A 20,754-nucleotide genomic window follows, 5' to 3' on the forward strand; every position below is an offset into this window, starting at 1 on the left:
GTGCTTTGGGGTCCACTGTAGATGGGAGCGGCGGCAGAGGCTTCTCCCAACCCAGTCTTTAGCGCCAAGCTAATGAAGCACGTGGCATGGGGGTGGTGCAGCGGCAGAAGAGCATTGGAAGGGAGAAGGGGGCCAGCCCTGGGACCCTGAGGGAACACACACCAGTGGGCAGTAGGCAGAGATTTATTTCCACAGTCCCTGCCTCCACAGGCCTGTCAGTCCGGGGGAGGGTGGTAGAAGGCAGCAGGATCCAGAAGTTGAGGTCTGCACCCTCAGCCCACTCCCACAATGGGAAGACCACCAGACAAGGTGTCCCGGCCTCGCTGCCCAGGCCCCACGCCCGCGGCACACCCAGCTCTAAACCTGGCCGGGGGAGCGGTGGCCGGGGGTGTGGGTCAGGCCAGCTGTTTCCCCTCCAGCTCTTCTTCGTCGTCGTCGGCCCCTGCCGTGGCCGGGATACCGTCGTCGTCCCACTGCGCTTCAGGCTCTGGGTCCGGAGGACACAGAGGTGCCTCCATGGCCTCGGGGTGCTTGCGTTTGGCGTGGCGCCGGAGCGTGTTGGTCTCCATGAAGCGCAGCCGGCACACCGGGCACTGGTAGGGGCGCTCGCCGGAGTGGACGCGGTGGTGGTGGGCCAGCTCGCCCGCCTCTCGAAAGCGGCGGGGGCAGAGCGGGCAGCGGAAGGGCCGCAGGCCCGCATGGATGTTGCAGTGCCGCCGCAGGTGGCTGGACCGCTTGAAGGTCTTGCCGCAATCCTTGCACTCGTGCGGCTTCAGCTCTGAGTGTGAGATGCTGTGACGCTCCAGGTCGGAGAGGTAGGGGAAGGCCCGAAGGCACACCGGGCAGAAGTGCGGCGCCTTCTTAGGGCCGGGGCCGGAGCTCTCGGGCCCGCCGGCCACTGACCCTTCGGAGACCGTGTAGGGCACACCCTGATCATCGATCAGCAGGAGGTCACTGCTATCGCCGCTGCCCACCGGGGCGCTCACCCCCTGTGCCAGGGGGGGCTCCTGCTCTGACTTAGCAGGGCGACCCCGCTTGCGCGGGAGGGAGGCCTTGAGCGTCCGGTGGGAGGAGGTGGCCCCCCCAAGACTTCGGCCTCGGCGGCCCCGGGGAACAGGAGGCGGCAAGGCCAGAGGTTTCTCTTCTTCCTCAGGCAAAGGCGAAGGCCACGGGTCTGGGCTGGGGGTGTCCATTGAGCAGTGGGGGACTTGGGTCTGGGCACTGGAGCCGGGCTAAGAGAAGAGAGGGGCAGCCGTCAATGCAGGGTGGTCTGGACTAGCCCTAGTACCCCAGACAACTTCCTGGGTTCCAGTCCGGCGACCAGGGCATGGCTGACATCCGCTTGGACGCGCAATTAAAGCCAAGCTAGTGGGTAAAATAGCAGGATAATTCTGTACCAGTCGCTAAACACCTGAGCCCCACAGCCATCTCCCAGACCTCCCTGACTCCTAGACATTCAGGGTCAACCAGCAAAAATAAAGAAAACTCCTCCTGGGGGGACAGAGTCCAACTGAGGGTGCAGGCCAGTATTTGAGCCTCAGAACAGAGAGAAGAGCCAGCGAGGCCTCAGAAATGTTTTCTCTCTCTTCCTGACGAGGTGAGAGAAGGGGGGCGGGGTGTCAGGACTGGAAGAAAAAAGAAAGGGACTTGTCTGTTCCTGAGTTGTGGATGAGGATGTATGTCAGAGCTGTTAAGAGCCTGGGCTCTGGAGCCAGAGGTTTGATCAGAGCTCTGGAGCTCAGATTCCTGAGCTTGTCACTCTCTGTGTGGTGGCCTTGGGCAAGGCGCTCACCTCTTTGAGCCCCAGCTAAGCCTTTCCAAAACAGGGTATTTCCACCTACTTGCACAGACGTGCCATGAGGATAATATACGTAAAGTGTTCAGTACGCAGGGGGCTTCCCTGGTGGCTCAGACAGTAAAGAATCAGCCTGCAATGCAGAGGAACCGAGCTCCATCCCTGGGTAAGGAAGATCTCCTGGAGAAGGGAATGGCAACCCACTCCAGTATTCTTGCCTGTAGAATCCCATGGACCCAGGAGCCTGACGGGCTACAGTCCATGGGGTCACAAGAGTAGGACACGACTGAGCGACTAACACTTTCATACACAGAGGTCCTTAGGAGATATTAGCTCTTATCATGGCTTGTAACTAAGCTTTACACCAACCCTCTGAATAAAGGTGTATCACCTCCTTTTTGCAAATTTGGAAAACGAAGGCACAAGTTGCAACTCCCTCCACTGGTAAGCGGCCGGGTCAGGACTTGTTCTCAGAGACCCCGGTGTCTCAGGGAGTAATAAGAAATGGGCCCAAGGGACCTCATGAGGTCCCTTAGCCCTGCGTTTGAATCCAGCTCTGCTAACTAGCAAGCGGCCTTGCCTCTCCGAGCAAGTTCCCACCTCTGTAAAATGGACATAGCAGGGTTGCCGGTTGTAATAAGCACCAAACGATCTACCATCAGCAACACCACCAGGGCCTGGGACCAGGGAACTAGAGTGTACTAAAGTGCAGGGCGAGAGACACAGGTGCACCCCATTAGAGCAGGCACCCAGAGTGAGACCCACAGAAGGGCAGCCACTTCTCCGTGACCACACGGCTCCCTCTGTTGCGGGTGCCTAGGCCAGAACCCGGGTCTCTGGAACAGGGCCTAGACCCTCGCCCTCCTCCACCCGGGGCGCAGGCGCGCGCTCGGCCGGCGGCCCCGACCGCGCGGGGCGGGCCCTGCGGGGGCGGCGGCCAATGAGCGGCGCCGAGCCGCGGACGGCTAGGCCGAGCCAGGAAGGGGGTCTGCGCGCGCGCGCGACCAGGCGGGCCGGCTCGGCGGGGCGCGAGGTCGGCGCGCGCGCCTCGGCGGTCGCGCGAGCCGGAGCAGGTGGGGGGCGCGCTCCAGGCGCGCACGGCCCCGGGCCTCCCCTCGCCCGCTCCCGTCCCCCCACCCGGGCCCCCCGCCTCTCGGGTACCTCATTTGCATGCCGCCTGGACTCGCGAGTGTGCGCGCGCGGGGGCGCGAGGCCGGCGTGCGGGAGGGGCGGGGGAGAGGGGGACCCTGCCTCCCGGCGGCGCGCGCGCGGCCCCGCCCCTCGGAGTGGACGGCCCGCCCCCGGCGCCCCCGCCCGGCCAGGCTCAGCCCGCAGGGAACAAAGGGCACGCGCTGGGTCCTAAGGGCCGTTCACGTCCCCATCGGCAGGCCGCTCCTGAGCACCCGCCGCTCTCGCTGGCCCCGAGCGGTAAAAAATTACCGTACCAACACATCCTACATAAACAGAAATATCATTCTCCCACAAAGGACCCAGCCGGGTGACCCAATAAAAGAAAGGTACCAAAAGGAGGAGAAGCGGGAAAATGGCGGCGGGTTCCCGTAGTTAACATGGCGCCCGACGGGCTTCAAAGCCCACTGGAAGAGTAAAGCACAAGATGGAGCCCGCTCTTTCCTTCTGTCTCTGTCGCAGGCGGCGAACTTCAATGTCTGTTTTTTCCTGATGCAACTCGACGTCCTACCCAGGAGAAGCCTGAGGCTGCGACGAGGGAATCAAATCTGCCCTCATCTTTGTTAACACCCACCAGCGTCGACAACGCCGGGATGAGGCCGCGCGCTCGTAGCTTGTTGCCCATAGTCTGTATGGTGCCGAGGGTCACCCTAAGTCCCGCCCCTTCCCCATGCCCTCACCCAAGATGGCGCCGCCCTGGCTTCTCTACCCTCCAGCAGCTGGGAAAGGGACGGGAAAGAAGGAGAAGGGAGGGCGGCGGGGAGGAGGGAAGCCAAGAAGGCGGGAGGAAGGGGGAGTGCGGGGGAGAAGGGAGCCGAGGCGGAAGTCGAGGGGCCCCCCGGGTGGAAGTGACGCTACCCCCGCTGCCCAAAATGTCGGCGCCCAGAGGGAGGTGTAAGTAATTAAAGAGGAAAGCCGACTGACTTTCCCGGCCTCCCGGGGCCGCCTCAGGGCTCCAGAAACCCCGCTCCGAGCGAGCAAGGTGGACTCGCCGGGCCGCGGGCCCAGCCAGACCTGCCCCCGCCTCGGGCTCCCGGGCCCGCACCTCAGGGACGGGGGGAGGGGCACAAAAGGCCGGCTCTCGGGGCCTGGGTCCCCGAGCAGACTGGGGAGGGGGGCCAGCCCCGCGGGCGACTGGGTGGGGAGGAGGCGGGACTTAGCGGCGCCGGGGCGGAGTGATGGCTACGAGGAGGCTGAGTGGGCGTGGTTTGGGGAGTGGGCGGGACTGTGGTCGAAGTGGGAGGAGCTTGGGCAAGGGGCGAGGTTTGACGAAGGGGCGTGGCTCCGGGAGAGTGGTAGGCGGGCCCTAGGTTGAAGGGTCCCCACTGAGGCTGAGTGGGGAAAAGGGTTCAGTGTGGAGGTGGGAGGAGCTAGGAGAAGGGGTGGAGTTTGTCGAGGGATGAAGCTTTCAGAAAGTGATGGGCATAGTGGAGGGGGGTGGGGTTTAAGCGTGTAATTTGGGGGCGTCTTTAGTGGAAATAGCAAGTCTTTATAACTGCAGGTGAAATGACTTAGAGAAGATGGGGAGAGTGTCAGAGAGGAACGGCTGAGGTGGCAAGAGAGGGAGAGTGATGGGGCCTTGGAAAGAAAGGGGTTTACATAAAGCCTGAGCTTAAGGAAAAAGCGGGATTTAGGAGGTGGATCTTGGAGAAGAGATGGGGACTTCAAGAGGAAGCTCGGAGGAATGTAGCAGACAGCAATTAATCAAAACAGCTTAGCTGTTGAATCTTTGCTGTGCGGTCAGTAAGCACTTTGCGCGTGTGGCCACAATTTTGCTTAGTCCTCACCACCTCCTGAGGTAGGTCCTCCTAGTATCCTATTTTGTGGATGGAAATAGAATCGGTTGGTTTTTTCGAGGATAGTCATGGTCACCCTGGAAGGTTGATTCATATGCCCTTAACCCAAAATCTTTGTTCTCTCACTGGCTAAGAATGTCAGCCTTCCTCCGAAGATGACTTTCATCTTCAAAGAAGAGAGGGGGTGGCTTTCAGAAATACAACAGCCTTCGGGAACAAGGAGACTTTGGAAGGAGTAGGTGGGGCCTGAGTGCGAGTGGGCGGGGCTTAACCACAGTGGGTGGGGCTTGGAGCAGGGTGGGAGTCCAGCTTAGAAGTGATTGGGAAGACAGGCAGATGAGTGGGGGGCGGGGGTCCAAGGAGAGTGGGAGGGGTTTTAAGAGCAGTGGGTGTGGCCTTTGACAGATGGGCGTGGTTTAGGAGTTAGTCCCCTGGGTTTCTAGGGACAAGTGGCTGGTCTCTGAGTCCAAGGAGCCTAATTGGGGAGGCTGATGGGGAGGTGACTCCCTCACCCCGCTCCATGTCTCCCTGCTCCAGAGAGAGCCCCCACCCGCCACTGCCCTTGCACCGCGCCGCCATGGATGACGTGCCGCTGCCAGCTCCCCCGCTCCCCGCCCGGGCCCCGGCCCCGGGCCCAGCTCCGCCCGCTGCTGCCCCCCGCGTCCCGTTTCACTGCAGTGAGTGTGGCAAGAGCTTTCGCTACCGCTCGGATCTGCGGCGCCACTTCGCTCGGCACACTGCGCTCAAACCCCACGCGTGTCCGCGCTGCGGCAAGGGCTTCAAGCACAGCTTCAACCTGGCCAACCACCTGCGCTCGCACACCGGCGAGCGACCCTACCGCTGCTCCGCCTGCCCCAAGGGGTTCCGAGACTCCACCGGCCTGCTGCATCACCAGGTGAGTCCTGCAGGCCGGCCCTAGGCTGGCCTCGCTGTGCTGGACTTGCCCTCAGAGTCCCGGAGACCCACTGTGGGCAGTAGCAGACAGCTGGCCCCTGAGAATTTCTCTCTCCCTCCCTCCCCATCAAAGCATCCTGACCAGTGAAACCATGAGGTGTTTCTCTTTGAGTCACCACCCAACCCAGGAACTAAAATATTCACAGTAAATCTGCCCCTCCCCTGTCCTGTGCTTCTGCTCATATGCCAGCATCTGCAACTTTGTGTTCATCTTCCCGTACCGTTTTTCAGATAGATTTACCATATATGTACTTAATTCCTTTACTCAGCAATTATCTATCAACTGATTTCCCAGTTCCCAACCCCGGGGCTACCAGGATGAAATCAATAAAGTCCGTGCCTTCGGAGAACTTACATTCCATTGAAAGTGGCCCATAGCCAGGTAGACAATCAGCAAATTCACAGGCGAGGGTGATCTAGAAAGGAAGAGATTTGGGGAAGGAAGTTAAAACAGCAACAGCACTAATAACCATCTGCTGTGAAGGAGAAAAGGGGGAAAGCTCTGGGCTACTAGACAAGGTAGGAAAGTCAGGGCAAGGTGATGGTGCAGCTGAGACCTGAAGGAAAAGCAGGAATTCGCCGTGCGAACAGCATATCAGGAAAAGGGAACAGCCAGTCCTGAGGCTGGAGGGACCAAAAGAATGCGGACAATGGCTGGACGCAGAGAATGAGAGGGTCGCAGCTAGATCCTGGCCCGGTGGACCTGGCCGGAGGCTTCCCCCGCGTCCCTTCGGGAGGCCAAGACTCTGTCCCCGGGGCCAGACTCTCAGCCCTGCCGGGCTCTCCCTCCTGCCCTTGCAGGTCGTCCACACTGGTGAGAAGCCCTACTGCTGCCTCGTCTGTGAGCTCCGCTTCTCCTCGCGCTCCAGCCTGGGCCGCCACCTCAAGCGCCAGCATCGTGGGGCGCTCCCGTCCCCGCTGCAGCCCGGCGCAGGCCTGCCCGCCCTGAGCGCGCCCTGCTCGGTCTGCTGCAACGTGGGGCCCTGCTCGGTGTGCGGGGGCTCAGGGGCGGGCGGGGGCGGCGCCAGCGGCGAGGGTCCAGAGGGGGCAGGCGCCGGCGCGGGGGGCTGGGGGCTGGCTGAGGCCGCGGCGGCTGCAGCGGCGGCCTCCCTGCCCCCGTTCGCTTGTGGCGCGTGCGCGCGGCGCTTCGACCAGGGCCGTGAGCTGGCGGCCCACTGGGCGGCGCACACCGACGTGAAGCCCTTCAAGTGCCCGCGCTGCGAGCGCGACTTCAACGCGCCCGCGCTGCTGGAGCGGCACAAGCTGACCCACGACCTGCAGGGCCCTGGCGCGCCCCCGGCTCAGGCCTGGGCCCCCGGGGCCGCCGGCGAGGGCGGCGAGGCTCAGCCAGCCTGGGACGGCGGGCTGCTCCTGGGCCGCGCCGGGGGCGGCGTGCCTGAGCTGGGGGTGCTGCTCCCCGAGGGCGGCGGCGAGGCGCCCGCGGAGCCGTCGGAAGACACGCTGTACCAGTGCGACTGCGGGACCTTCTTCGCGTCGGCGGCGGCGCTGGCCAGCCACCTGGAGGCGCACTCGGGCCCCGCGGCCTACGGCTGCGGCCACTGCGGGGCACTATACGCGGCGCTGGCGGCCCTGGAGGAGCACCGGCGCGCCAGCCACGGCGAGGGCGCGGGCGCAGGCGCGGGCGGCGCAGAGGCGGTGGCAGCGCCTGCCCGCGAGGGGGAGTCTCCGTCCGGGGAGCCCGCGTCTGCCTCAGGCCGCGGCAAGAAGATCTTCGGCTGCTCCGAGTGCGAGAAGCTGTTCCGCTCGCCGCGCGACCTGGAGCGGCACGTGCTGGTGCACACGGGCGAGAAGCCGTTCCCGTGCCTGGAGTGCGGCAAGTTCTTCCGTCACGAGTGCTACCTCAAGCGCCACCGGCTGCTGCACGGCGCCGAGCGGCCCTTCCCCTGCCACGTCTGCGGCAAGGGCTTCATCACGCTCAGCAACCTCTCCAGACACCTGAAGCTGCACCGGGGCATGGACTGAAGCGGCCAGGCCTGCGCCCCGCTGTCCGACCTCCCCTCCCCGGCGGGCTGGACTCAGGGCCCGGCCCCGGGGACCTAGGGACCACGAGGGAGGCCCCCCACTGGCCCTCCAGAGCCAGGCACGAGCCCTGGGAAGAGGGGACCCTGGCTGGAGGACAGGGGACCACCCAGCACCTGCACGGGCCCCTGAGCTGGTGGGCGGCAAGACTAACCTCAAGGGTCTGGGATCTATGGAGAGACTCCTAACCTCGAGGCCCCTGGAACACGTGCTGACCACCCCCAAGTCAATCGGCCTCTAAGATGTGGGGACCTGGGGATGACAAAGGGGTCTCCACAAGTCCTTCTCCTCTTGAAGGCCCTAATAATAAAAGATGGGCACCCCCTTCCCCACCCCAGGGAAGACTGCCCCTCTTCCTAAGAGCCATCATTCCAACCACCTAGATCTGGAGAATGGGGGCAACCATGTCCCCGGATTTCCCTGGATCCCCCCCAAATGCTACCCACCAGGAGTCACTGGTGCCCCCAGATAACAGATATAGCCGGAATCTGCCTCCTCCCCTGTCACTTATACCCTGTGCGGAAAGAGGACCAGGGTAGTTGCCCGGTCTCACTCCCCTACTGCGGAATGGATGGACCCTAATGATCTTCCCCGCCCCTCAAAACTTAGAATAGGCTGGTTCAGAATGCGACACCCCCCGCCCCCGTAGGATGGACTGATCCGGATGCACGTAGACTCCACCCACTGTCCACTGGAATGGGCGGGTGCGGGTTGTGGCCTGCGCCCCACCTCCTCAGAGTGAATACGGCAGACATTCCTCCCCTCCCTCCAGCGTGGGGGCCGATCCACGTCATTCCCCTCTCTGTGAGCTCAAGAGTGGGGCGTGGGGTTCACCGGGGTATCTCTCGCTCTGCTGTAGCACCTGTCTTTCCATCTCTTGTCAGTTTGTCTCTGTGTTCTTCCCAGCGCCAAGGGGAAGGGGGATTTGGCTGGGGGGATGTCCCCTGTGAGCCTTGACCTCGCCCCCTCGCCCCACTCCCTAGCTTCTCCTGGACCCCAATAAACGCTGTCCTTTCAGCCACTCCCGTCTCATGTCCTGATCCTTGGTTTTTAGGGATGTGGGGGCTTCTCCCTCCCTGAATTAGGGCAGGGAGACAGACAAAGACAGAGCTTTCCTTTCGCCCGAGACATTCGAGTCCTCCACTCCCTCACAGAGACTGCCTGCCACCTCGTGGCATGTGAGAATCTTAATTTTCCCAATCAGGGATCGAACCCGTGTCCCCTACACTGGGCGCGTGGAGGCTTAACCACTGGACACTGCCAGTCCCAGTGTATGACCCTTTTAATGTCAGGGATGGTTTAGATCTCATCCGGGTGGAACCCTGCCTCTGAAAAGCAAAACCCATCCCCAACGGATGGACATGGCCCCTGGGACCAGACACACGCTTTAGAAACCCTCAATCCCACAGCACACACCCCCTAAACACCTAAAGGCCCCTCCCCTTAGGTGCTGTCTCCCAGGCAACCAAATATGTCCCTTAGAGTCCTTACCCTAGATTAGGATCCGCCCATCTGAGAGTGAGCAGACTTTCCACACTGTCTTCTACACACTAAATTTTATTCCTATACTGAGTGCCAGGCACTGTAATTCCCCCTGGGGATCCAGCAGCGAACAAAATTACTCCCTAAGAAAACAAATGGCTGGGCTGTGTCACCGTAGGTGGAGTGGTCTGGTGTGGGGAGCGGGGGTGTTTCTCTGCAGAGGTGACACCTGATCTGAGACCAGAAGGGTGAGGAGGGGCCGGCCAAGTGGACAGCTAGGTAAGCACAGGAGGGGAGGGGGTGGTGAGAGGAGGTGGAGAGGTGAGCAGGAGTCAGGGCACGCAGACCCTTGGCTGACATAGGCATCTGACTGTGCTCCGTGGACACTGATAAGCACGACTGTAAGTGTGAAGGGATGCGACCGATGCTGCACTTTCCAAGGGTCCCTCTGGCTGCTGAGTGGAGAAGGGGGCTGAGGAAATGCAGAGCAGGCTACTGCAGTCCACCAGGAGAGAGACGTGCAGGCTTGGAGCCGAGCGGTGGACAGAGCTGGGGGGGCCCCGAGATGAATCCTGGAGGTGGGATGTGGGAGGGTGTGTTGTGTGTGTGCGTGTGTTTAATGGAAAGGGAGGAATCCGGGCGGGGGCTGGTTTCATGGTGGGGCCAAAAACGTAGAGAAAGCAAGTTTAGGTAGTGGCTAGGGGGTCACGAGTGCCATCTTGAGCTTCTTAAATTTGAGATGCTTGGGAGGTGGTGGTGTTCAGTCGCTAAGTCATGTCTGACCTCACGAACTGCAGCACGCCAGGCTTCCCTGTCCTCCACTATCTCCCAGAGTCTGCTTGGACTCCTGTCCATTGAGTCAGTGATGCCATCCAACCATCTCATCCTCTTGACCCCTTCTCCTGCCCTCAATGGCAAGCTTTAATAAGGCTCTGCTATTGATAGGCATGAACCCTAGAGAAACCTTGAACTCAGAACCACTGAAATACTCATTGATATGATCTGAGTGTGTTCCACAAAATTCTTATGTTGAAATCTTAGTACCCAATGAATGTGATGGTATTTGGAGGTGGGGGCCTTTGGACGGTGCTTAAGTCATGAGGGTGGAGCCCCCACGAATGGGATTCATGCCTCATAAAGGGCTTCTTTGTAACTGAAGGGACTCCAGAGAGACTGTAGCCCCTTCCACCCCATGAGGACACAGCGAGAAGGCACAGCAGTGAACAAGGACCCTCAGCAGAAGGCAAATGCTGGCACCTTGACCTTGGACTTTCAGTTTCCAGAACTGTGAGCAATAAACTTCTGTTGTTTATAAGCCACCCAGTCTGTGGTATTTTGTTATACTAGCCTGAATGGACTAAGACATTCATCACCAATACAGTGAATAAATAAAAGGTGGTATATTTATCCAGGCTTCCCTCGTGACCCGGATGGCGAGGAATCCTCCTGCAATGCAGGAGACCGGGGTTCAATCCCTGGGTTGGGAAGATCCCCTGGAAAAGGAAATGGCAACCCACTCCAGTGTTCTTGCCTGGAGAATCCCCATAGACAGAGGAGCCTGGTGGACTACATGGGTCCACACAGTTGCAAAAGGGTTGGACGTGACTTATCGACTGAACAACAACAACAACAACAACAGATATTATGCTATGAAATACTATAGGGACTTCCTTGAAGGTCCAGTTGTTAAGAATCTGCCTTGCAATGCAGGGGACACAGGTTCCATCCCCAGTGGGGGAACTAAGATCCCACATGTCTTGAGCACCTAAGCCCACATGCCACAAGGAACCTGCCCTAACAAAGACCCAACCCAGCCAGATAAATCCATAAACACTATACAGGAAGATAATGCATGAGTACAGAGACACACAGTTTCACAAGGGAAAGTTACAAAGAAGCCAGGCCTAAGAAACCAGATAGGTAGAGTCCTTTTCGTATCTACCACATGGAAGCAGCAAAACTGAACTGTAATGTTGTTTAGGACGCCCTGTTGGTATGAGCCATCTAGAGGAAAACTTTTATTTTCCCCTGTAAAACTCACAACAGTGTGGATAGATGGGTTAAGCTCGGGGTGGGACATAGTGGAACCTTCTATGGGGCTCTGGGGCGGCTGCCAACATTCCTTTTCTTAATCTGATGATTATTTTATAATTCTTTGTTAAATTGTGCGTTTTTATCATGCCCTTTACACCGATACGTCTTATACTTCACACAGAAAAAAACATTTAAAGGAAGGAAATAAGTTTGAGAGCAAACAAGTGGGAGTTTGTCATTCAAGAAAGACGTTTTGCCTGGAGATCCACACGTGCCCACTTGGAAAGGTGGCAGGTCGGCCCCTGGGAATGCTCAACCTCTCCTCTCTACCCCCACTATTCAGCAAGGGGAAGCAGACTCACCCATTTGAGGTAATATATATATATATACACATATTCCTCCGAGTTGGAAAAACAAGACCCACCTCCTTAGGTACAGGTACCGCCCCCAGGGACAAGACCTGCCCACTTGGAGACCCGCTCGGCCTGCAGAGCCGAGGGCCTGGAAACGTGCCAGGGTTGTCATGGAGACGCCCGCCTGGCAGTAGGGTGATGAATAGGGACCTCCCTCCCACCTCACCTGCACACCAATCCTTTCTCTTCTGAGACGGTAGCGAAAGGAACTCACCCCCTTTCCCGAATGCTCCCCAGTGCCAGGGGTGGCCTGGACCTGGTCCCCTACTCGCGACACGGAGACCCCATTTTATCGATGTGCTCATTGAGGCTCAGAGGCTGAAAGGGTGGGTTTTACCCTGGGGGCGATCTCAGCTATTCCGGAGCATCACTTACTAGCCAGACGCCGGCGACTCCCACGCCTCTGTGGGCGGCGCTGACTCCCGCGCGCAGACCCGCTCACCTGCGCTCCGCATCTCCCCGCTCCCCATGGTAGTCTTCCCTTCCCGGGCGCCCCAACTGCAAAACCGCGTCCTTCTCACCTCGCGTCCCTCTTTGTGTGCGCGCTATCAGTCGTGTCCCACTCTTTGCGACCCCCTGGACTGTAGCCCGCCAGGTTCCTCGATCAAAGGATTTTCCAGGTAAGAGTACTGAAGTGCGTTGCTATGCCCTCCTCCAGGGGATCTTCCCCACCCAGGGATCGAACTTGCGTCTCTGAACGTCTCCTGCATTGGCAAGTGGGTTCTTTACCACTAGCGCCGCCTGGGAAGCCCCTCGGCCCTCTTTATTCACCTATAAATATCGCTCGACGTGCGACGCTCACTAGGGTAAAGCAGGTAAACAAACAGGTGAAGAAACCCCCGCCCTCGGGCGTTTATATTCCAGTGAAAGGGGAAATAGGCAATCAGTGGGCAACTGATACACAGACTAATATTTGTAATACGTACAATGTTGAAAATTAGGGCCAAGAAAGGACTAGATGGTGACAGGAGAGCTCTTAATTTTTATTTATTTATTTGAACGCGCTGCGCAGCTTGTGGGAGGGATCACAGTTCCCCCATGAGGGATCAAACCGATGCCTCTGCCATGGAGGCGCAAAGTCCTAACCACTGGGCTGCCAGGGAATTCCCAAAAGGGCTACCTGAGCTAAGGTGGACGGGACAGATGTCTCTGAGGAGATCTGTAAGAAACGAGGGAAGTAAGGAAAACATGATGGTAACCCAGGAGAGGGCTTCCCAGGTGTAAAGAATCCGCCTGCAGTGCAGGAGAAGCGGGTTCGATCCCTGGGTTGGGAAGATCCCCTGGAGAAGGAAATGGCAACCCACTGCAGTATTCTTGCCTGGAGAATCCCATGGACAGAGGAGCGTGGCGGGCTACAGTCCATGTGGTCACAGAGTCGGACACGACGACCTAGGAGAAGAGCATTCCAGGCAGAAAAGTGCGCGTGCAAAGGCCCTGAGAGTGAACGAGCCAAGAGCGCGGTAAGGATGGAGCAGAGGGAGAAAGGCTGGAACCCGTTAACGGAGGCTCCAGGGTTCAGGTAGGTAGGGCGGGGAGCGGGGGTGTAGGTGAGGTAGGTGAGGAGGAAGAGGTGAGAGCCCCGGGACCGTGTTCAGCGCGGGAGCAAAAGAGATTGCGGTTTCCGAGTGCTGGAGGCAGGACTCCAGGGAGGGGCGGGGCCGCGATGCAGGGAAGCCAATGAGGAGGCGGCGGCGGCGGGAGTAGCACCCAGAAGGGCAGCGCTGGGCCAATCAGCACCAGGCCCGCCCCCAGGCCGGGGACACAGCCCCCTACCCGGGACCCCGCCCCCTACCCCTGCCCGAGCCGGCCCCGCCCCCTGCCCGGGGACACCGCCCCCAGCCCGAGCCGGTCCCGCCCCCTGCCGGAGCCGGCCCAGCCCCCGGCCCGCGGACCTCGCCCCCAGCCCGAGCCGGTCCCGCCCCCTGTCCGGGAACCCCGCCCCCAACCCGAGCCGGCCCAGTCCAGGCCTCCTCACTCACCTGGACCTGGGCCCCGCCCCTCCCTGCTCCTCTCCTCCATCTCCCCTGCATCCGGCCGGGCCTCCGCGCGGGTCCCACAGGAATTTCTCTAAAACACTAATCGGATCATGTGACTCTCCAGTTTAAAACCTTTTCAATAGCTCCTCAGTACACTCGTAATGCGTCCGGCCTTCAGCCTGGACTGGGAGGCCGGACGTCCTTGCTCGTGTGGCTCTCGCCATGCCCCCATCCAAGGCCCCACGTGTCCCCTCAAGGCACGGATTCCCACGGCCGCCGCCTGCACATAATGGACAGCACGCTGATCCCTCTGAAACTGCTTTCCCTCACCTTCATTCCTGAATTCGTTTCTTTCTTTTATTTAGGAAAAAATACTTTAAGGCCTTAAAATATATGTAATAAAATAATAGCACACACACCTAGGTATGTACCCAAAAGAATTGAAAACAGCCATTAAAACAAAAACTTTACACGTAACGAATGCTCCTAACAGTACTGTTCACAACAGTCCAAAGGTAGAAACTACCTAAGGTTCATGAACAAATGAATGGGTAAACAAAATACAGTAACCCATACATGGAATATTCAGTTCAGTTCAGTTCAGTCGCTCAGTCGTGTCCAACTCTCTGCGACCCCATGAATCGCAGCATGCCAGGCCTCCCTGTCCATCACCAACTCCCGGAGTTCACTCAGACTCACATCCATTGAGTCAGTGATGCCATCCAGCCATCTCATCCTCTGTCGTCCCCTTTTCCTCCTGCCCCCAATCCCTCCCAGCATCAAGTCTTTTCCAATGAGTCAACTTTTCGCATGGAATATTACTCAGCCATAAAAAGAATGAAGCATTGGACACACAGCACACATACGTGGTGACACATGGATACTAATTGGCTTGCCAATGCAAGGGACACGTGTTCAATCCCTGGTCTGAGAAGATTCCACATACCATGGAGCAACTAAGCCCTTGAACCACAACTATTGAGCCTGTGCTCTAGAGCCCATGAACTGCAACTACTGAAGCCTGCATGCCCAGAGCCTGTGCTCCGCAACAAGAGAAGCCACTGCAATGGGAAGCCAGTGCACCACAGCAAAGACCCAGTGCTGCCAAAAATAATTAAATCAAAAAGAATGAGGTGTTGACACAGGCTACACATGGATGAACCTGGAAAACACTGTAAGTGAAAGAAGCCAGTCATAAAGGACTGCACACTGGATGACTCAACTGATATGAAACAGCCACAGTAGACAAGCCCATAGAGACAGAAAGACGATTATTGGTTGCCAGGAGCTGAGGGGAGAAGGGAATGGGGAGTAACAGATTAATAGATCTGGGTTTCTGTCCAGGGTGATGAAAAAGTCCTGGAACTAGACACTGGAGTTGATTGTACAACTTTGTGAATGTTCTTAATTTCACTGAATTGTACACAGTTCCAATTGGCTAAAATAGTAAATTTTTATTTTTTATTTTTTGGCTGTACCGCAAAGTATGTGGGATCTTAGTTCACCAACCAGGTGTCGAACCCACACCCCCTGCAGTGGAAGCCCAGAGTCCTAACCACTGGACCACCAGGGAAGTCTCTAAAGTGGTAAATTTTATGTTATGTGTATTTTAACAAATAAAAATATACACACGCACACATTCATATATTGACTACTAGTTTTAAAACATAAGGTACTCCTGACTGCATAGATCTTTCCCCTCCCCTGACTGCCTCTCCCTTCTCAGAGGTCACCCTACCCCAAATTTGGTGCTTATTGTTTCCATGGATGTGTTTAGACTTTTGATCCTTAAAATACAGCATTATCGACCCACTATCATCTCTCTCATCTCTTTGTGAGATAGAGACTTAGACCCACCACTTTGAAACTCTCAGGACCTCACTTTACTGCTCTGTGAAATGGGAGAGTAATGTTACCCACTTCCTAACAGGCTGGAAGGGATTGGGGGCAGGAGGAGAAGGGGACGACAGAGGATGAGATGGCTGGATGGCATCACCGACTCCATGGACATGAGTTTGGGTGAACTCTGGGAGTTGGTGATGGACAGGGAGGCCTGGCGTGCTGCAATTCATGGGGTTGCAAAGAGTCTAACATGATTGAGTGACTGAAGTGAACTGAACTGAACACGAAGAGGAACAAATGGGTTTGTGTTTGTAAAGCACTTACATTGTAAGTCATCATTTATTTTCATTTCATTCCATACTTTGTGAAGTATGGAACACATTCACTATGGTTTCAAGTTCCAAAAGTACAAAAGGAGAGAGTGTAGTCACTTTCAGTCCTGGGAGTTAGACAATGTTGCGAGCTCTTTGCTCTCCTCCCAGTTCTCCCAGTTCACCCAGACACAGCCTGCTGATAAGTGCAAACGGGGCAGGCTGTGCTCCGTCTTCCAAATTTTTCTCTGTTATCACTTGGAACCTTTCCATATTTTTACACAGCAAACTTCTTTGTTCTTTCTTTTATGAACACACAGCATTCTTCTGGGTAGATTTATCACTCAAATCCCTGACCAATGGGCATTTAGTTCACTTCCCCTGTTTTGAAGCAAGGCACAATACTGCAACGATTAACCTGATACAGACACCTCTCCTGGCATGTTTCTGAGTAGCGCTGGTATATTTCTTTCCTATTTCCATTTGCTCCTCTTCCCATTTCTAACTCTTGGTTTTCATCCTGCGGGTTTCAGCAGAAACACTGTTGCCTCCAGGAAGCCCTCAGGGGTCACTCTCACTCAGAGGCGAGTCTGCTCCGGTAATCCCACGGCATCCTGTTTCCTGCCTTGGAGCACACTCTCCAGGAGGGCAGGAGGGCCTGTGACTGTCTCCTGCTCCGTCAGACCGGGAGCTCCCTGTGCACTGGGTCCGGTGGCCTCTGTCTTAGCTACTTCAGCTCCAGCACCAAGGACAGAGCTAGCTCATAGTAGGTGCTCAGTAAACACCGGTGGCTTCGGATGGAGTGAAAGTACGTAGCACAATGAGTAACTGGTTTCTTAGCGTCAAGTGGATAGCCACGGGGGGGTTAATCACGGAGGGCGAGACTGAGGCTCACAGAGGGAACGTCGCCTTCTCAGGCAGCCGCGTGACGGCTGCAGCCAGGTTCCCGTCCCGATTGCGGAGACTTTTCCGTCGCCTGTCACTCAGGGCCGCATTCACCATCTTTCCCGGCCACCCGCCTCGCCCCGCACAGTGCCTGGCGCAGACAGGACCTGATGAATGTGCATGTGTTGAAGGAATGAATGGGTGTCTGTGTGGGGGGGTGGGTGTGGGTGTGTGTGTGTGTTGTGAGAGGTGGGGGCTGACCTCCTGGAGGCAGAGGACGGGCCCTCAGCCCCCTCCCCTTAGAGGACCCAGGCGTCCGAGCCGCCCTGCGTCCCCGCCTCCTGGGTCCCCCCGTCCACCCGCTTCCGGCCTCCCCGCCAGCCTTTTCCCCTTCCAGGCGCGGACGAGGAGCCGGGTTTCCGGGGGGAAGGCTTAGGCGGCGACACCGAGGCGGCCTCCTCCCCCGCCCCCGCCCCCACCGCGCTCCGGGGCCCTGCCTCCCCGCCACCGCCGTCCGCGCTCGGCCGGCCGCGGGGAAGGAAGAAAGGAGCGGAGAGGCGGAGGGCGCGGAGGTAAGGGCCGGGCGCCGGGCCGAGCCGCGGGCCCAGGGCTCAGAACCCTGCTGGGGAGGCCGCTACCCGCCGCCCCGATTCTGCTGATCACGCCTGCGGGGGGCCGAGGGCTCGGCCCGGTGGGGGGACGGGCCCCCCTCGGGGGCCGGGGGCTCCCCACCCAGCCCCAGTGGCCTTTCCCGGGGGGGCATCCAGGCCCGGGCCCCCAGCCCCCTTCTCTCCCTTGTCTCAGGCGCCCGGCCCCCTCCCCCAGCCCTCTCCACCCCCGGGGACCCCGGAGTCCACACCCCCCACCCCAGGTACTCAAGTCTAGATGCGGGTACCCAGCAATTCCTCCCCAGCTCTCGCGCACCCCCAGCCCCCGGAATCCGGGCCCCTGAGCCCCCTCCCAGCCCAGGACTCCCAGCCCTCCTATCCCGGCCTCTCCCAGCCTCTGGCCACCCGGGCACCCACACTCCATTTCCGGGGCCTCCGGACTCTGCCTCCCACCCCCTCCTCTCTGGCACCGGGGACTGTGTCCCGGCCCCTCCCGGCAGGCTCCGGCCGGGTCCCTCCGGAGGAAAAGCGCTTCACCGACTTTGCCCCCGTTTCTTCGGTCTGTCTCCGTCTCGTTCTCTGTCTCCCTGTCTCTCCGAGCTCCATCCTGCTACAGTCCCGCTGGCCTCTGTGCTGGCCCCATCTCTGCCTGCATCTCTTTGTTTTCTCTTCATCTCTGTCTCTGCTGGGTGTCCCCATCTCTCTCCTGCTTTCTGCTTCTCGCCGTCCCATCTTCCTGCTTCTCCAGGTCTCTGCCTCTCACCCCGGCCCCTTTCCTCCGTCTGTCTCTCCCTCTCTTGCCTCGCTAACCCTCTGACCCTCTCAGTCTCTCCATCGCTCTGTCTCTGCATTTCCGCACCGCCCCCCCCCAACCCCACCCCCAGCCCCCGCAACAATATCTCTGTCTTTTCCCTTTCTCTTTACAGGCATGGATCCGCAGCCCCCTCCACCAGCCCAGGGCAGCCCACCTCACCGGGGCCGGGGCCGGGGCCGGGGCAGAGGCCGTGGGAGAGGCCGAGGCCGTGGCCGGGGGGGCGCCGGAGCCCCCCGGGCGCCCCTGCCCTGCCCCACGTGTGGCCGCCTCTTCCGCTTCCCCTACTACCTCTCCCGGCACCGGCTGAGCCACTCGGGCCTGCGGCCCCACGCCTGCCCCCTGTGCCCCAAGGCCTTCCGCCGGCCGGCCCACCTCTCCCGCCACCTGCGTGGCCACGGGCCGCAGCCCCCGCTGCGCTGCGCCGCCTGCCCTCGCACTTTCCCCGAGCCGGCGCAACTCCGGCGCCACCTGGCCCAGGAGCACGCAGGAGGCGGCGTTGAGCTGGCCATCGACAGGGCAGCCAAGGAGGCAGCCGAGTCCGGCTGGGGCCCGCAGGACAAGGCCGCCGAGCAGCCACTCGGCGCCGGAGCCGAGGAGGAAGACGCAGCGGCTGAGGAGGAGGCAGCGGCGCGGCCCGAGCCGTGGGCCGCGGGGGAGCCAGGCACGCCAGCGGCCGCCACAAGCGCGGGGCCCCGCGAGCCGGAGGGGGCCGAGGCCGAGGCCGGGGCGGCGGAGCTCAGGGCCGAGCTGGCGCTGGCGGCTGGGCGGCAGGAGGAGAAGCAGGTCCTGCTGCAGGCCGACTGGACGCTGCTGTGTCTCCGCTGCCGGGAGGCCTTTGCCACCAAGGGCGAGCTCAAAGCGCACCCGTGCCTGCGCCCCGAGGGCGACCAGGAGGGCGAGGGGGGACCCCCGCCGCGCCCCAAGCGCCACCAGTGCTCCATTTGCCTCAAGGCCTTCGCCAGGCCCTGGTCGCTGTCCCGCCACCGGCTGGTCCACTCCACCGACCGCCCCTTCGTGTGCACGGACTGCGGCCTGGCGTTCCGCTTGGCCTCCTACCTCCGCCAGCACCGCCGCGTCCACGGCGCGCTCAGCCTGCTGGCCCCGCTGCCCGCAGCGGCCAAGAAGGACGACAAGGCGGTGGCAGTGAGCGGCCGGACCTCAGGGAGGGGGCCCGAGGGGGGCGAAGGGGCGGAGGGCGGGCCGGGCGGGCAGAACGGAGGCGAGGCGGCCCCGGCCCGGGCCCCGGCCGGCGAGCCCCGCTTCTGGTGCCCAGAGTGCGGCAAGGGCTTCCGGCGCCGGGCGCACCTGCGGCAGCACGGGGTGACCCACTCGGGCGCGCGGCCCTTCCAGTGCGTGCGCTGCCAGCGGGAGTTCAAGCGGCTGGCCGACCTGGCGCGCCACGCGCAGGTGCACGCGGGGGGCCCGGCCCCGCACCCCTGCCCGCATTGCTCGCGCCGCTTCTCCCGCGCCTACAGCCTGCTGCGCCACCAGCGCTGCCACCGTGCCGAGCTGGAGCGGGCCGCCGCCGCGCAGCAGGCGATGCAGGCCCCGGCCTCGCCACCGCGCGCCCCGCCGTCCCCCGCGGGCCAGGAGGCCGAGGGGCTCCCGCTGCCCCTCGACCACATCAAGGAAGAGCCGCCATCCCCGGGGTCCCCGCCCCAGTCGCCGGCGGCGGCACCCCCTGTCTTCCTCAGCGCCTCCTGCTTCGACAGCCAAGACCACTCAGCTTTCGAGATGGAGGAAGAGGAGACTGAGAGCAAGGCTCACCTGCGCGGTCTGGGGGGCCTGGCCTCCTGACCCGCACCCACCCCCTTCAGCCCCACCGTGGGAGCCACCCCTGGTTTGCAGCATGGAGGAGGGAAGTGAAAGGAGAGGAGCCTCCTCTGTGAACCCACCCTCCCCTTCCAGCCCTCGATACTAGGGGCGGGGGCTGGACGCCCCTCAGTCCCCATCGCCCACCCCCAGGCCCCTGATGCTGGTTAGAAACTGCTCGCCCCACGTCTGTAGGCAGGATTCTGAGTCGGAGGCGGAGGACATTGGCCAGAGGGATGGAGACTGAAGGGGGGACCCCCCCCCCAGCCTGGCTGCCTCCCCGTTTCACACACTGGACACCATCATCTCTTTGGAACTGCCGAATCCTGGGGTGGGGGGCAGTCCCCAGTGAGCAAAGGTCTGTCCCTGTCCCTTTGTCCGTCTGTGAATAAATGTGAGTTTGTGGAACTGGAGAGAGTGGGGCTGTCTGTACGGGGAAGGCCGGTGGGGTGGGGAAGTCGGGAGCAGGGCGGCGTCTGCCAGGCCCTGAGCCTTGGCTCAGAGTGGAAGAAGGTAGAGCCCCACTTCAGGGGACGTGGGCCCGTGAGCCAAGCAAGACACTCATGAGAAAAGCCAGGGGTGGGAAACAACAAGCTGCCCTCTGCCCAGGGGTCTTTGGGGACCCCTACATGCACTCATTCACCGAATACTGCCTGGGCGCAGCGTGAGGCCCTGGAGACGTGAGAAGAGGAAAGCCACTCTCGGGGACCCGGGACTGCCACTCAGCACCGGCTGACACGGTGTAGCCGCAGGCCCCAGGCGGTGCTCCCGCTGAAACGGAAAATAATACATTCATGATAAAAT

General features: G+C 60.3%; 3 protein-coding genes across 12 annotated transcripts; 2 read left to right on the plus strand and 1 right to left on the minus strand.

Moving 5' to 3' along the window:
* Positions 1-165: 165 nt before the first annotated feature.
* On the minus strand, positions 166-3,794 carry ZNF524 (zinc finger protein 524). Of its 5 annotated transcripts, none has more exons than XM_086354416.1 (2): positions 3,664-3,794; positions 166-1,232 (listed from the first exon to the last, which is right to left on the minus strand). In XM_086354416.1, the coding sequence occupies exon 2, from the start codon at positions 1,191-1,193 to the stop codon at positions 396-398; it is 798 nt and encodes a 265-aa protein (XP_086210542.1). In that variant the 5' UTR covers positions 1,194-1,232; positions 3,664-3,794; the 3' UTR covers positions 166-395. The 5 variants fall into 5 exon arrangements, with proteins under 5 accessions (XP_086210542.1, XP_086210540.1, XP_086210541.1 ...); XM_086354414.1 differs by lacking the exon at positions 3,664-3,794 and adding an exon at positions 3,317-3,635; XM_086354415.1 differs by lacking the exon at positions 3,664-3,794 and adding an exon at positions 2,957-3,020.
* On the plus strand, positions 3,654-8,794 carry FIZ1 (FLT3 interacting zinc finger 1). Of its 5 annotated transcripts, none has more exons than XM_086354409.1 (4): positions 3,844-3,877; positions 4,914-5,014; positions 5,317-5,674; positions 6,535-8,794. In XM_086354409.1, exons 2-4 carry the CDS (start codon positions 4,935-4,937, stop codon positions 7,714-7,716), a joined length of 1,620 nt encoding a protein of 539 aa, XP_086210535.1. In that variant the 5' UTR covers positions 3,844-3,877; positions 4,914-4,934; the 3' UTR covers positions 7,717-8,794. The 5 variants fall into 5 exon arrangements, with proteins under 5 accessions (XP_086210534.1, XP_086210535.1, XP_086210538.1 ...); XM_086354412.1 differs by having other exon boundaries at positions 3,859-3,877; positions 4,914-5,018; XM_086354408.1 differs by lacking the exon at positions 4,914-5,014 and having other exon boundaries at positions 3,654-3,877.
* A 7,033-nt stretch (positions 8,795-15,827) lies between these two features.
* ZNF579 (zinc finger protein 579) lies at positions 15,828-20,358 on the plus strand. Of its 2 annotated transcripts, none has more exons than XM_086354420.1 (2): positions 15,828-17,288; positions 18,251-20,358. In XM_086354420.1, exon 2 carries the CDS (start codon positions 18,253-18,255, stop codon positions 19,933-19,935), a length of 1,683 nt encoding a protein of 560 aa, XP_086210546.1. In that variant the 5' UTR covers positions 15,828-17,288; positions 18,251-18,252; the 3' UTR covers positions 19,936-20,358. The 2 variants fall into 2 exon arrangements, with proteins under 2 accessions (XP_086210546.1, XP_086210547.1); XM_086354421.1 differs by lacking the exon at positions 15,828-17,288 and adding an exon at positions 17,305-17,587.
* The last annotated feature ends 396 nt before the right edge of the window (positions 20,359-20,754 follow it).

Source organism: Bos grunniens, chromosome 18 (assembly GCF_055505025.1).
Source record: "Bos grunniens cultivar Pamir isolate PY7600 chromosome 18, Bosgru_T2T1.0, whole genome shotgun sequence".
NCBI classification, from domain to species: Eukaryota; Metazoa; Chordata; class Mammalia; order Artiodactyla; family Bovidae; genus Bos; species Bos grunniens.

Coding starts and splice junctions, on each gene's coding strand:
- ZNF524 (XM_086354416.1), bottom strand. CDS start 1,193: ATGGACACCCCCAGCCCAGACCCGTGGCCTTCGCCTTTGCCTGAGGAA.
- FIZ1 (XM_086354408.1), top strand. CDS start 3,654: ATGCCCTCACCCAAGATGGCGCCGCCCTGGCTTCTCTACCCTCCAGCA. Junction 3,878..5,316: donor GTCGGCGCCCAGAGGGAGGT/GTAAGTAATTAA, acceptor TCCCTGCTCCAG/AGAGAGCCCCCACCCGCCAC. Junction 5,675..6,534: donor CCGGCCTGCTGCATCACCAG/GTGAGTCCTGCA, acceptor CTGCCCTTGCAG/GTCGTCCACACTGGTGAGAA.
- ZNF579 (XM_086354420.1), top strand. CDS start 18,253: ATGGATCCGCAGCCCCCTCCACCAGCCCAGGGCAGCCCACCTCACCGG.